Source organism: Penicillium verhagenii, assembly GCF_028828195.1.
Source record: "Penicillium verhagenii strain IBT 33310 chromosome Unknown utg000007l_segment0_segment0, whole genome shotgun sequence".
NCBI classification, from domain to species: domain Eukaryota; kingdom Fungi; phylum Ascomycota; class Eurotiomycetes; order Eurotiales; family Aspergillaceae; genus Penicillium; species Penicillium verhagenii.
In genome coordinates, this window is record NW_026643171.1 from 335,266 (window position 1) to 349,825 (window position 14,560).

General features: G+C 48.2%; 5 protein-coding genes across 5 annotated transcripts; 2 read left to right on the forward strand and 3 right to left on the reverse strand.

Annotated features, from left to right (window-relative positions):
• Positions 1 to 266: 266 nt before the first annotated feature.
• On the reverse strand, positions 267 to 2,111 carry N7466_006816 (uncharacterized protein; the record flags this gene model as incomplete). The annotated part of the gene is made up of 1 exon (XM_057166205.1): positions 267 to 2,111. The coding sequence occupies one exon, from the start codon at positions 2,109 to 2,111 to the stop codon at positions 267 to 269; it is 1,845 nt and encodes a 614-aa protein (XP_057019246.1).
• A 980-nt stretch (positions 2,112 to 3,091) lies between these two features.
• On the forward strand, positions 3,092 to 5,304 carry N7466_006817 (uncharacterized protein; the record flags this gene model as incomplete). Its single annotated transcript, XM_057166206.1, has 3 exons — positions 3,092 to 3,457; positions 3,522 to 4,562; positions 4,624 to 5,304. 3 exons carry the CDS (start codon positions 3,092 to 3,094, stop codon positions 5,302 to 5,304), a joined length of 2,088 nt encoding a protein of 695 aa, XP_057019247.1.
• A 932-nt stretch (positions 5,305 to 6,236) lies between these two features.
• On the reverse strand, positions 6,237 to 8,835 carry N7466_006818 (beta-glucosidase; the record flags this gene model as incomplete). Its single annotated transcript, XM_057166207.1, has 6 exons — positions 6,237 to 7,554; positions 7,607 to 7,769; positions 7,825 to 8,074; positions 8,127 to 8,402; positions 8,463 to 8,656; positions 8,718 to 8,835. The coding sequence occupies 6 exons, from the start codon at positions 8,833 to 8,835 to the stop codon at positions 6,237 to 6,239; spliced, it is 2,319 nt and encodes a 772-aa protein (XP_057019248.1).
• Positions 8,836 to 9,733: 898 nt separating this feature from the next.
• On the forward strand, positions 9,734 to 11,527 carry N7466_006819 (aminoglycoside phosphotransferase family protein; the record flags this gene model as incomplete). The annotated part of the gene is made up of 3 exons (XM_057166208.1): positions 9,734 to 9,906; positions 9,957 to 10,495; positions 10,605 to 11,527. The coding sequence occupies 3 exons, from the start codon at positions 9,734 to 9,736 to the stop codon at positions 11,525 to 11,527; spliced, it is 1,635 nt and encodes a 544-aa protein (XP_057019249.1).
• A 789-nt stretch (positions 11,528 to 12,316) lies between these two features.
• N7466_006820 (polysaccharide lyase family 1 protein) lies at positions 12,317 to 13,681 on the reverse strand (the record flags this gene model as incomplete). The annotated part of the gene is made up of 5 exons (XM_057166209.1): positions 12,317 to 12,871; positions 12,934 to 13,030; positions 13,095 to 13,220; positions 13,277 to 13,420; positions 13,482 to 13,681. The coding sequence occupies 5 exons, from the start codon at positions 13,679 to 13,681 to the stop codon at positions 12,317 to 12,319; spliced, it is 1,122 nt and encodes a 373-aa protein (XP_057019250.1).
• Positions 13,682 to 14,560: the final 879 nt, after the last annotated feature.

The following is a 14,560-nucleotide window of genomic DNA, read 5'->3' on the forward strand; positions in this document are numbered from 1 at the left end:
GAAATGGTTATTTGACATGTGAACATGTGAAAATCGGGATCTCTTATCTGATCCGATCGGTTCCACCCCAGGAGATCTAACATAGCTGGCAATAATTCACATGTGACATTCGTGTTCCGAATCCCGAATCCGCGTCGGGTTCCGATTCCGAGTCGCGTTCTGACTCCGGGGGAAGAATATACATTGCTCGGGGAAAATGCGACTGAAGTTGGAACCCAGACAAATGAAGTTGCATGCAGAATGATATGGTTTCTAGTAGACAGGATCTAAGAATGCAATTTGATTTCCTCCATCTCCATCATGTCCTTTACCATCTCCGTCCACTCCATCTCCATTTGCCCCACCTTCTTCTTCATCGCGATCATGTACAGTATCTCATCCTTCTCCTCCAACTCCTTCATATCCTTTATCATCTCCGTCCACTCCACCTCAATCCTCTCTAGTTCCTCCATCGTCTTCATCTCCCCTTTTCTTTGCATCTGCATTGTGTCCTTTATCATCTCCGTGCTGCACTCCTTCATCTCCTTCATCCTCTTGATCTCCTCCTCCCACTCCACCACCGTCTCCTCCATCTCCTTCTTCATCGTCTTGATCTTATCTATTATATCCATCCGCTTGATCCATTCAACAGTGTATTCACCCGGCTGCCAAGCAAGATCTTCTTTCCATTGAATCCAATCTTTGACCCTCACATCCACATATTGCTCCATAAGCTCAATCTCTTCTGCTTCCAAAAGATGGAGTCTCTTCCGCCATACATCTTGAATGTTGTCTTCGTCAGACTGACCTGGGCAGTTTCGGAAGAATCTCTGATCGATCTTTTCCCAATAAATCGCGTCGAAGGCAAAATTGTTCCTTGCAGCGTACACAAACCAAAAGTTTCCGCTCTCCCAACTCTCCCGCATGCGATCAGATAGGCGCTGGCTTTCTTTTAGCTTTCCCATCCGGATTTCCTTCTCTTCGCATTTCCGCATTGCCTCAAGAAAGGCCTGAAGCGGTTTTTCATACTCCGCACACCAATCATCAAGGCCTTTAGGCCAATCTTCCGGCTTACGGAGGAGAAGCCACCAGGGCGGTGCATAAGAAAATTCGGCAGGTGCGGCGTACGTGAACTTCCAATCCACCACTCCAGCAATGTTTTCAGCTTCATCAACTAAAACATTTTCTGGTCGAAAGTCATCACACCAAACTGGGAACGGGCCATTTTCAGCGAATATCACTTGTTTCCTGTGTTCTTGGTCTCGCAGAATTTTCCGGAAGAGAAATCTAGCGACGAATCTGCGCCGGAAGGTATCCGCTAAGACATCCTCCCGTATATACCTCCGCATATTTGCCTCGTTCCTTTGGTTTTTGAGGTGTGAAACATGTAGCTCCGCCAGGGCTTCAAAGTACGACGACGCTTTATTATATGTAGTGGTCGGTAGCTCCGATCGGGGTAGTGTCCCCAGTTGCACAATTTCGTTCATAGAATAGGTCAGAGGCCGATTTAACACTTCCCACGTAGAGTTTTCATTCTTGGCAAGAGATCCTATACGATTCCAAGAAAGTGTAGACAGCGAAAGGACGACCTTGGCGAGTTTTTCGTAGAGAGCTTCTAGCCTGCCCGTCTTGAGATCTGAATTCAGTACTGGAATTTCTCCTGCTTCGCATATTGGCGCGCTAAGGAGATCACCCATACTTTGCTTGTGAGGAATATAGTCCATGATGATGAAAGGAGTCAAACGACCAAGTTTTGAAGGGCCTCCATTTGTCGTTCCCCAGCTCACAATGGAAGGCACTGGGATTGAGATTTCATGTGATGTTTTGTCCAAGAGAAATTGAATGATAGACACCTCATTGCGGAAGTTTTCTTCGGGAAACATGATAGAGCCGGGTATTGGGAACCGTATAATAGCGCTGTAATTGTTGGTGAAATCCATCTTGAAGGAGATATTGAAACCGCCTGTGTTGAGAAAAGCAAACATGCCACATGTAAGATCGGTAAATTCGTCACGAAGAAAGATTCCAATGTCATTGTAGAAGTTCGAATCAAAGAGCAGAATTGGCCAACGCTTCCAGATATCCGTGCTTATTATCCAGGCAACATCGTCATAGGGATTAATTGGGGTCATTTTGGAAGGAATGAATAGAATGGGTCATTGGAAACAACTGTACAGCTGCCTAGTTGCTTTTTGGTTGCAAGAAAATATTGGCGAAGATTGGAAGGACAATAGGGGTCCTGACTCCTGACTCCTGAAGCAGGTCGGTCAAGTGGTAAGATGATAGATTACATGACAATAATAACAGTAGTTACAAGGGTGTTTTAGTCTGAATTTCTGATGCCATATGTCATGAGGAACAAAAGAAGTGAATAGAAAATGACAGAGCATCCAATTCTATACCTTCAAGTTTCTATCATTATTTGAGAAGACGGTGCCTGCCGCGGTGTCCACCGAGAATGGAGCCGGCCCGGTCGGCAGTAAGCGCATGCTACAGCAATAGGTCATGGGGAATGTCTGCATGGCTAACCAATTGAACTGGACAAAGAAGTATTTATTAGAACCGGTAACTGAGGGCTACGTCAAACCGAGGTTAAGATGCAGTCTGGCTTCCAGAAGGGTCCTTTATTTTTTTTTTCTCATCATCGCATCACACCGGCTATCGCCGTAGCTAAATCGGGTGACGATCCCCCTCTATGCTAACAACCGGCTTCGGTGACGCCAAGGTAAGCTGACCCCGGGAAAGACCCAGCCGACACCCACTCGGCTTCCCCCACAAAACAACTAAATAATGCGACAAATATGGGGAATAGGCATTGGGACTTTCTACAATTAGTGGATACTGTAAGACCTAGGCATAAATGCTCAGTAAAGTCATAGGACGCAGTCCAATTTTCTTAGAGGGGCAGCAAGTTCGGTGATCCTCGGTTGTCTCTGATTGGCCAGATTTGAGCCGAGGCAGTTTCCTGATTGGGACACCCTGGTCCCTCGGCCTTCGTCGCTCTTAATGACCTCTTTTCCCGGGGCCCCGTAGTTATAACCTCTTCCCCCAGATTTTTTCTCTCTGTCCTTTTTACACCCCCCTTTTCCAATTACTCCCCATATACATCACCATGCCGTCCCCACCACCTGACTGGGTCAAGGCTTTGAAGCCGTCTGGCCCGCAGGGCTCCGAGCTGCTTGCCCAGGAGCGCGCCCAATCCAACATCAACGTCGAAAAGTTGTCCGAGTTACTTCACACCAAGGAAGCACTGCAAAGACAGCAGAAGATCCTGTCTTTGCTTGAACCGGAGAAGGTCTTTGACAAGTCCCAGAACCACACTCTTGGTCGCGTTGAGCGCCTGCAGCGGTCGTTGGCCAAGGGCAAGCGCCTGCAACAGCTGGCCGAGCAGGAGAAATGGACCACAGAAGAATACCATGCTGCCAATGACCTCATTGGTGAGCCCACACCATATGGCCTCCATGCGACCATGTTCCTGGTATGTTGCACCCCCCCCTCTTCCTCCCAAAAAAAAATAAGTGGCTAACGCAAGATTCGTCTAGGTGACCCTCCGCGAACAAGGAACCCCCGAGCAACACAAGATCTTCCTCGAGCGTGCTGAGAAATACGAAATTATTGGTTGTTACGCTCAGACCGAGTTGGGCCATGGATCCAACGTCCGTGGTCTGGAAACCACTGCCACCTGGAACCCCGACGATAAGACCTTCACCATTAGCTCCCCGACCCTGACTGCCTCCAAGTGGTGGATTGGTTCACTGGGTCGCACTGCCAACCATGCGGTGGTGATGGCTCAGCTTTTCGTCGCCGGAAAGAACTACGGTCCTCACCCCTTCGTGGTTCAAGTCCGTGACCTCAAGACTCACCAGCCCATGGAGAACGTCTACGTGGGCGACATCGGTCCCAAGTTCGGTTACAACACCATGGACAACGGTTTCCTGTTATTCAACAATGTTAAGATTCCTCACATCAACATGCTTGCCCGCTTCTCTAGCATCGACAAGGAGACCAACAAGTATGCCCGCCCCGCTTTGCCAACTTTGGTCTACGGCACCCTGACCTGGGTGCGGTCCAACATTGTCCTTCAGGCTGGTGGTGTTTTGGCCCGTGGTGTTACTATTGCGACCCGCTACGCCGCCGTCCGAAGACAGTTCCAGGATCGTGATGCTGAGCCCAACGCTGGTGAGAACCAGGTCCTTAACTATAAGATGGTGCAAATTCGTTTGTTGCCACTATTGGCATCCATGTATGCTCTGCACTTTACTGGCCGTGGTATGATGCGTCTTTACCAAGAAAACCAGAGCCGTATGAAGGCGGCCGCTTCCCCTGGTCAGGACTCCCGTGGTGCCGGTCCCGAAGAGCTTCGTGCAGGTGCCGACTTGCTGGCAGATCTACACGCCACATCTTGCGGTCTGAAGGCTCTTGCTAGTACCACTGCTGGTGAGGGTCTCGAAGTTTGCCGTCGCGCATGCGGTGGCCACGGTTACAGCAGTTACAGTGGCATTGGACCTTACTACTCTGACTACCTGCCTACTCTTACCTGGGAGGGTGACAACTACATGTTGACCCAGCAGGTCGCTCGCTACGTAAGTTTATCAATATTGGAATACCCAAAAGCGATTATATATGCTGACCTCACTTTTTAAGTTGCTTAAATCTGCCCGTGCTGTCCTTTCTGGCAAGGCTGCTGATAACGATACTGCCCGTATTCTGCGCAACTACCTTGACCGCCGTGACAAGGGTGCCTCCTTCGATATTCTCGAGGAGGATGCAGATATCGTGGCTGCCTTTGCTTGGCGCACAGCTCACTTGACCTTCGAGGCCCTGAAGCACCGTGATGCCGAGAAGCGATCATGGAACAGCCTGTTGGTTGACTTCTGGCGTCTGTCGACTGCTCACTCGCAATACCTCGTGGTCAAGAACTTCCACGACGCCGTCACATCCCCCGAGCTATCCTCGGCCTTGGACCAGGACACCAAGTCTTTGATGCACTCTCTCTTCCGTCTCTTTGCCCTGCACACTCTTGAGCGTGAGGCCGCCGAATTCTTCTCCTCGGGTGCTGTCACCGTGCGACAGATCACTCTGACCCGCACCACAGCTGTGATGAAGCTCCTCGATGAGGTTCGGCCACACGCCGTTCGCTTGGTGGATGCTTGGGCCATTCCTGACTGGCAGTTGGACAGCAGTCTCGGTCGCTCTGATGGCAAGGTCTATGAAGATCTGTTCCGCCGGGCCAGTCAGGAGAACCCGGTCAATGACCTCGTGTTCGATCCCTACCCGTGGAACAACAACGTCCTTAAGAACGAGCCAGCTAAGAGCAAGCTCTAGATGCCCATTTCTATTCCCACTTATGTTATTTTAAGCTGTACTTATTTTCTTTTTGTTATCTAAATGGCTCGAATAGACTAGAGATAGCTAGATCTCATAGAACCGATTTATGAACCACTCAATGCCCACTGACTTCAGGTGTCTCCTTTGCTATGCCCTGCATATGATATAAGAATCTGAATGTGGGTGGCACTCCGCTCCCACCCCCCGAAATTCGGCACTGTTGTGATGGCTTAATGCTCCGGAGACGGCTGAGCAACTCTCAAAAATGTAGGAAGTGTTTCCTGGATAGCCTTCAAGGAATGATCGAATAGCCCACCGTTCCACAATAGATCCTTCGAGTTGGCTTGACACAGAGCCAAATCGATCACTATACTTCTTTCAAGTTAGCTTTCAAATTTTGCCAGAAGGCCCTTGGTTTCTGTTGCATTCCGCTGCCTCGGGGTCGGATCGCGAAATAGTCGCTGCGGGTGGTGGAGGAATAAAGTCTGACATGATAGTTAGACACTTCATGCAGAATTGAGCGACAAGGGTGCTATGAAGAAAGGTATGAGCAATAACAGGACATGACGCGCACGACCGACCTGGACGCGCTTTCCGCTGCGGTCTGGCCAGGGTAAATATTGATATTGCAGCTACACGCTTTGACAGCCTACGGGCAACAACTAGTACATACGTCGATATACACTGTGGCGTGTGTGATTAATCGTTAAAGCCAGCATGAATTGGATATACAACACGACTAAACAATGGATCTGTCATACTTCGTTCGATTCATTGAGCCCTCCCTCAGTTATGATAGAGGGGCGAATGCCCCACTACAGTAGGTATAAACCCACGTTTGGAATACTGGAAAATTCCAACCTCGGCAGTCCTGGAAATAATCGATGCACCAATGACTTTGAATGAACGCGGAGGCCAGCTGGCGAAGATCAATTTGGAAGCCCTTCAAATGACAAAGTAAACTCGCTCTCCAATGGCAACTCCCGACTCGAACTACCGACATACACCTTAAAAGTTCCATTCTGCAAAGCCCACTGCTGAGCATCAACATCCCAGCTACTCAGATCCCTTCTTGTCAGTGAAAAGGTGACTGTTTGGCTTTTGCCGCTACCCAGGTCAACCTTTTCAAATCCACGTAGCTGGCGCACAGGTCCATTTGGAATGCCTATATAAATCTGAACAACCTCAAGCCCGTCTACAGCACCCGTGTTCTGGACCTCGGCAGTAACGGTAACTAGCTCGTCCCACAAATGTGGGTTTCCTCCCTGAACAACTGGAGCAGAGGGTGGATACTCGGATATAGAGTCCCCAGTCGCAAGCTGAAGCCGTAAATCCGAGTACTGGAACGTCGTATATGATAGCCCATATCCGAATTCGAAGCGTGGGGCAATATTCTTCTGGTCGAATGCTCGGTATCCAATAAACTGACCCTCGGCAAAATCAGATTGTGGAAAAAGTAAAAAATCTCCGCTGGGCTGTGTGGGTGACAGAAGCCCGTCGTAATCGGCGGCTTTCTTTGCAACTGTATATGGAAGTCGGCCGGAAGGATTGGCACGGCCATAAAGAATATCGACCAAAGCGCGTCCGGTATCTTGGCCCGGTAGGTGGGCAAATATGACAGCCGTGACATTCTCATTCTCGATCCAGTCGTCTACTATTCTAATGCCGGCATTGTGGATGATGACTATCGTGTTGGGGCACTTCCTCGCTACATTGGTGATTAAAGTATCACTGTAGTCATCGCCTAGGCCCTGTCGATCAGAACCTTCAGTAGAGTACGCGTTGGTAAGCACTAGACAGGCATCGGATGTAGGGTCGACTTCAGGGTCCTGCGAGGTAAAGTCACGCATAACAGAGGTATTATCTTCATACGCCTGGCGCTGGATGGCGTCGATCGGCGCATCTATATAAGCGGCTGAGTTAGCCCCCGACCCTCCACCAACATACAACGTGCTGTTGATGAACGGTGGACTACCCAGTGGAGACCTGAGGTTCACTTCCATGTAATCTGGTCCCTGTGCGTCATATCCGAATACGGAGATGAGACTTGGAGACTTGAGGGGAAGGGCACTCTTTGCGTTCTTGACGAGAACATGTCCTTCAATTGCACTCTGGAGTAGCACAGCTTTTTCATCGGGGGACTTGCCAATTACTTTCTCATGAGGGTGAGTGACATCCGCTGGCATTCCCACGCCTGGGTTGGTAATTCCTGTATCCTGATTCAGCTGATACCACGTTGCGATGATCCTAGATCAATTCTTAGCCCCTGTATGTTCCTCTGGTAGTCATTCCAATTTACCTAGTGACCATGTCATCTAACCGGGAGGCATCCATCGATCCATTGTTGATCGCAGCTGTTATATGGTCACCCCACATGGGACTGGTGGGCATACCCATGTCCAGCCCGGCATTAGCAGCTGCAATTCCAGCATGCTGTGCACCCCAATCCGAGATAACATAGCCTGCGTGTGTCAAATGTTGAATCAAATATAGCAATATCAACTCGTCGAGGCGTACCTTGGAAACCGAGCTCTGTTTTCAGTATTCCATTCAAAGTCTTACTGTTCTGGCAGCCATAGCTATTGTTCACACGCTGGTATGAGCACATGACAGAAGCACTACCTGCCCGGATGGCATCTTGAAAAGGCCAAAGATAAAGCTCGTGCATAGTCTTGTCATCAATGTTGGACGAAACCGCCTCCATATACTCACCCTGGGTATTTATTCCCGGATTCCGATTGGTCTCTTGCTCATTTGCAATAAAATGCTGTTTCCGTCAGCTAAGCAAACTGCTCGTTATGATGGCTTCCAGCAAGTACCTTTGTCGAAGCTCCTACCCCAGATGACTGTACGCCAGTAACTGTTTCATAGACAAGAGCCCCTGCGAGATACGGATCATCTGAGAATCCTTCCCAGTTGCGCCCTCCCTCGGTAATACGACCAAGTGGTCCCACAACAGGGCCAAGGAAAAGGTTCACACCTTTTCTTTGGAATTCGGCGCCCATATGCATTGCTCTTTGCCGCGCGAGCTCTTTGTTCCAGCTGGCTCCAACGTGGATACCACTAGGCCAGCTGTTAACAAAGTCTGTGCCTCTCTGTGGCGAAGTAAGAAGGTGTAAATTGGGTAAACATGGAGCATGGAGCATGGGGCTTACAAGGCCATTTCCTGCGTCTGAGGCGCAAAGTCCAGGGAATTCTAAGCGCTGTATAGCTGGAATGTTTCCCGAGCAGCCATTTTCAGCCGGTACCCCAGCGGTCAGATTCACTTTCTCTTCTTGAGAAAGTTTGCTGACAAAATCCTTGGCTTTTTCATAGGCAATTGCCCAATCTCCGGATCCTGTTCCCAGTGCTGCGAGGAAAACAATGATTATTAAATACCATGGCGGTCATAGAGGTGGGGAAACTCATACGCGAAGGATAGACGGGTGGAGATTGGCCGTAGAAGTATGCGTCACTTGTGATACCTTCCGCATGGGATCTCAAACCGATAGACAACAAGAGTCCCAAGACACACCATTGAAATCTCATCTTGAGGTACGGGTAGGCAGTGCCAAATAGTCATCGATGAAGTTAATTCGAAGTCGAAAGTAATGCACAAATGACATCGTACATTCTTCATCGGGAAGGGACTGTTTTGGTCTAGCACGGTTCCCACATTCCAGATAAAAATGGTCGCAAAAACTGGCAAAGTCATTCTTGATTGATTCGAAGGTTTGTTTCATGCGACAGTCCGACAGTGCAATATGGCCATCCAGCACAGAATCGGAAGTACCAGATACGGCAGTCGTGTGTATGTCCAATCTGTTCAGTGTCCACAAGGATAATGCAGAAGGAAATAATTAATCCATTCATGAAAGGGGACTTCCTAGCAACTCCTTCGATTGCAAGGAATGTTATTTTTGGTCAGGCAAAGAAACAAGGGGAAAAGAAGTGGTAGAGCGGAACGTTGGAATTACTAGTAATATATTTCTTATAGATCTTAAAAGATGATCTCTGACCATGTGGAGACAAGAATTACGCTCCTCAAATTTTTAGAAACGGACTCCTTAGATCCTTTTCATTTTCCTAGAAAATCGATAACAGCTCGCAGAGAAGGAAACAAGCAAAAAGAATCAATATGGATTATTGATTGTGGAGAGAGAGAGAAGGAACAAGAGAGACGCAGCTGTCTAGAACAAGAAACAAATGCCGGGACCGGCATGACCATGTGATTCCAAGACAAAAACCAACTCCAACTACAAACCCCTTTTGGTAAAATGAAGCATGTAATAACTTGTCAATTTAACAACAATGTATGCACATGTGTAAAATTTAGACTCGCTGAAACTCGCTTAATCTTGCTTAGATCTTAGCAATTTTCCTCGGCACTTTTCAAGCACCATCAGCTAACTGCTCAATGTTTTGCCTCTCTCATGATATTTGAACAATGGTGATGTTTTCTCAGAGACTCACCATTGCTAGAAGCGTAACACACATTCCCTCTTTCCGCAAACCGTGGGCCTGTTCCAAGCAGCATACCACGTGTATCTCATCCCGCAATCACTTATCGACTAATCCGCTTCACGAGGAATTCTTTCGAAACACATCAAGAAGATGGGTGTAAGTAAAGTCTACTACGACTCCAGCCTCAGTTACTAATTGTCAGCTAGATTCAACGAGACCGACCGTTTAAGCGAACGATACGTAAAGTTTCGACCAACAGAACTTCAACGGATCGCCGGCGAAGCAGTACAACAAGACTATTGCCCTGATATTTCTAAGCTAGCAGAGGGAGGCTTCAACAAAGTGTTTCTTCTGCGAGCAAGGAATGCTCGTGAGGTGATTGCACGAATTCCAACTCCCATTGCCGGGCCTCCCCGTTACACAACCGCCAGTGAGGTGGCGACGATGGACTTTTTGCGAACTGTTCTCAAACTGCCGGTACCGGAGGTTTGGGCCTATTCAACAACATCGGACAATCCTGTCGGAGCAGAGTATATTCTGATGGAGCGGGTGGAGGGGGAGAGTCTTGCCTCGCGGTGGCTATCTCTCACAACGGAGGAGGTGAAAGACGTCATGACAGAAATCGCAGATATAGGGAGGAAAATCTTTGACTTCCACTTTCCTGCGTATGGAAGTTTATATTACAAGAAGGACCTCGACGGGGAAACCCAGATACCAATCGTGGAAATTTTGTTATCGGCCCTGTGTCTGCGCGGCAGATTTGGCATGGCGAACGAAGTAGAACAAAAATCGACCGTGGACCCTGTAGGCTTACCCCTTCGAGCGGATATGAACTGAGCTGATCATTGCCATAGGGCTTTCATCCGTGGACTGTGTTACCTCCGCGGCTCGCCGGGAGATGGCTGTCATTCAGCAACACGCTAAAGCCCAGCCTCGCCAGACATTCCTTCTACCAACTAACTATGACGTTCATCCCTCCGAGCACAGCTCGTTACTTTCGCGATTTTTACAGTTAGCGCCTCATTTTATCCGACCAGGTTCCTCCAGCGCTCCGACACTAAGACACCCCGATTTGAGCCTGAGTAAAATTTTATTGGCGCCTGGGTCCAACAAAATCATCAGTATCATTGATTGGCAGGATGCCATGATATTACCGCGCTTCATTCAAGCAGGTTATCCCGCGTTTTGTGAGCACGACTCCTCCCAGCCTCAAAGCCTGCAGATTCCATCTCTCCCTGATAATTTCGACGAAATGAGTATCGATGAACAAAGACAATCCAAAACTATTTTTCGCTTAGAAGAGGCCAACCTCTTTTATACAGCTGCGACAGGTATACATAATGACCAGCACATGACTGTTTTGAAACTTCCTTATCTCGGAATGCTGCAGTATCTTCTTCGCCAGACAGGGTATCCCTGGGATGCAGACGTAATTAACCTACGTGCTGCGTTGGTAGGCATCACGACACCATCGGTATGGAGCAAAATTTCCTCGGCAGCTTGTCCAGTTGTGTTCAGCGATGAAGAACGAGAGGCTGCTATGGCGGACTCGCAGGAATGGAACGAGTCTGAGCAGCTCTTGTCGCGGGTTCGAGAACACCTCAATATCGACCTAGAAGGTGGAACCGACCCGGACGACTTTGAGAGGGCAGTGGAGGGCAATCGTCAGTTTCGAATGGAAATGGTCAGGCAGGCAGAGGAGGACCAACAGGAGATCTCTTGGCGTAATTGGCCGTATAAGGATAAAGAGGACGATAGCATGCCTCCTCGGGTATAGCTATAGAGCTCTGCAACCGCAGCTTTAACTATTTGCCTATAGCTGAGGATTGTATCACGAAACTATCTTTGTTTTGGGACAGAAAGGGAGTGGTGCTGTGAATATCCAAAAAAAAAATCGGTAGAAAGCTCTTGATATGATTCAATTACCCTCAAGTGCTGAGGATAGGGGAGAAGACAATCTGAAACGAATTTATATCACAGTTCTACGATTTGGGTAGTAGGATTTTGCTCTCTTTTCTACACGGATGACGGTGGTCGGCTGTAAGGCGGAATACCACGTCTACGTAGCGCGGAAGATCCTTGGGGTTGAACGTCCGATAACAATCGTACTCGGCGATGGCAATGATACAGAAACATAGAGATAGCATGGCATAGGGCAATCAAACTTTTATTATTATTAAGAAATTTTCAAATATTGGTGGAGATTTTATGTGACGGAAGAAAGAAAGAAATTTCCGGCTAGGAATGGCGATCAGTGACGGAACAAGGAAGGAAATATAATAATTAAAGATCTTATTCTTATCTAAATAAACTAATTACTAAATACTCCTAGAACTAAAAGCAGTGCTAGTGGATCAGCTGCCTTATGAAAATAACATTCCAAATGTTTCAGATTATTTCCGTTATCTCTGAATGCATTTGAATATAGCATATCTCGCCTAGGAAGTTGGAACACGGATTGTACAGATTGCATATGTTGCAATAAAAGATATACCGAGGCCTAATTCACATAAAGCCCCTCCGTAAGTCTCATATAGTGTGATCAAAGGCCAAAAACGAAGCAAGTTTACAGGTTACCCTGGCCAGCGCTAGAAGCAGGATCAGTGCTAGCAGATGAGGCAGTGGGCAAAGTGTCCTCCGAAAGGTTCGATAGAACGGTGGTGGAGGAACCAGTGAGGTCGCCACCGTTGACGTTAGCAACGCAGGAGCGGCCGATGTAGGACTCGCAGGTACTCGAGGAGCTATCAGAGGAGAAGAGCTCGCCATCGAATGAGTCGGTCTCAAGGACGGTATCGACATCGCTGAAGTAGTTGCCCTCGGCAAGGACGTAGCCGCCAGAGCCAATCTCGAAAGCGTGGCCAGAGTTGTCATCCCAGTAGTTGTTCACGGCGTGCAGGTAGGTGTTACCCTGAACCTTAGGGGCGCGACCACTGGTCATGTACAGGTAGTTGCCCATGAAGGTAACCTTGTCACTGGAGCCGTCGAGGTAAACGTTCCAGTAGTGGTGGCCGTCGCAGGTGGCGGAGTAGTCGCTTTCACCGTCAATGTAGTTGTTGGTCAGGGAGACACGGTTGTCGGCGTCAGTGCCCAGAACGTAGTGCTGGCGACCAATGCGAGCAGTCTAGGTTAAATGTTAGTACAAGCAAACTTATCAGAGAGGGCAATTTCTTCGGTGTCGCATACAGTAACGTGATCGATCCAGACGAGATCGGCGTCGTCAAGGGTAATGGCATCGCCACCCCAGACGTACTTGGCGTTGATATCGGTGATAGCGATGTTCCTGTGGCATGTCAGTCAGCTGCTATTCAGAATTCAAAATTTGAGTATTTCCATGATTAACTCACTGGACGATGATGTTACTGGCACCGCTGACCATGCGGATACCACGGCCCTTGATGACACCACTGGTACCCTCGCCAATCAAGGATTTGTTGGAGTTCACGGTGATACCAAGGAGACCGGCATTGTCGCTATGAGTTGTGGTTAGCATGAATTTATGTCGAAGAATAGACCGCGGAGTTCTTACTATGTAACAGAGGTCGAGGGCGCGTCTGGCTCATAGTTGGTGCACCAGTCATCTTGGTTGATGGCAACCTGGCAAGCAGATCCAGTACCCCAAGGGGCACAGCCAGTAGCAGTGGTGGTCCCCTCGGTGTCAGTGAAGTCAAATCTGAATCCTAAGAATAAGCAATCTCCCCGTGGAAATAGAGGTGATCATAAGTCCCACTTACGTCGTGCTCAGCACAATGACACGGGCCTCGTCATCACCAAGGTAGGAGATAAGCTCATCGGTTGTGGTAGGGTAGACAGGGGTAGCATCTCCACCACCAGTGGCAGAAGAAGCAAAACCCTCAGCAGTCCCCTGGACGCTGGTGGCGGCAACCTTGGACACAAGAGCGGCAACAGCCGTCAAAACATAAGCGTACTTCATCCTGGAAGACGGGTTGAGAAATTTTAAAGGGTGAAAAAAAAACAAAATTAAGAAAAGAATGAAACGAATGGAAGATAGAAGCTGGAGTAAGAAGGATAAAGACAACAGCAGGTGGTCCTCTTATATACAGTGTAACCTGCTAAGAACGATTCTACTCAGTCCGCATTTCTAAAGGAGTAGGAAGACCGGCAGGGGGTAACACTAGCTTAGTGTTCTCCATAGTAATTTAAGGTACTATGGTAAGTATTCTCTCTCGGATGGTCGGATGATAGCATGAACCAACTATCAAATTAAAACAAATATCCAGTGGTCGAAAGCCTCCGGCCCCATTATGAGTGTGGTTATACCACTGCCGATCAACCCGCGCTAATCGATATTTTGGGAAGAGGATCTTCGTGCCCAGAGGTAGCAGAGGAAGGTAAAATCCACCTCCGAAACGAACCCACCCGCTTCGACCAATCAAGGCTCTGTGAAGAGACCAAGGAGCTATGAATTGTCTCACTTCTCTCTGTTTCAACTCCTAGTAGACAGTGGACTTGGTTTTTTCTTGGCTTCCCCTTTCAGTTCATACGCATCGATTGTTTAATTCAAAGGTTGCTGTTCAAGTTTTAATTCGGATATCGCCCCACTTCTACAACTCCTCCAGACTATTTCCGTGGCATCTTCGTTGAATATTACATAGTAGAAATTATTATATAGGATGGGTTTCACTTAATCGACTGCTTACTTAATTGCCCTCGTGTTTTATGCAGTAGAAGGTGGTCAAACCGGATAGGGTATGGCTAGTTTAATTTCGGACACGCCCCGAGGAAACGTGTGTACTCAAGGTGTTGAAACCATCGATTGATGAGAAGGAGCTGCATACGTACTCAGAAATGG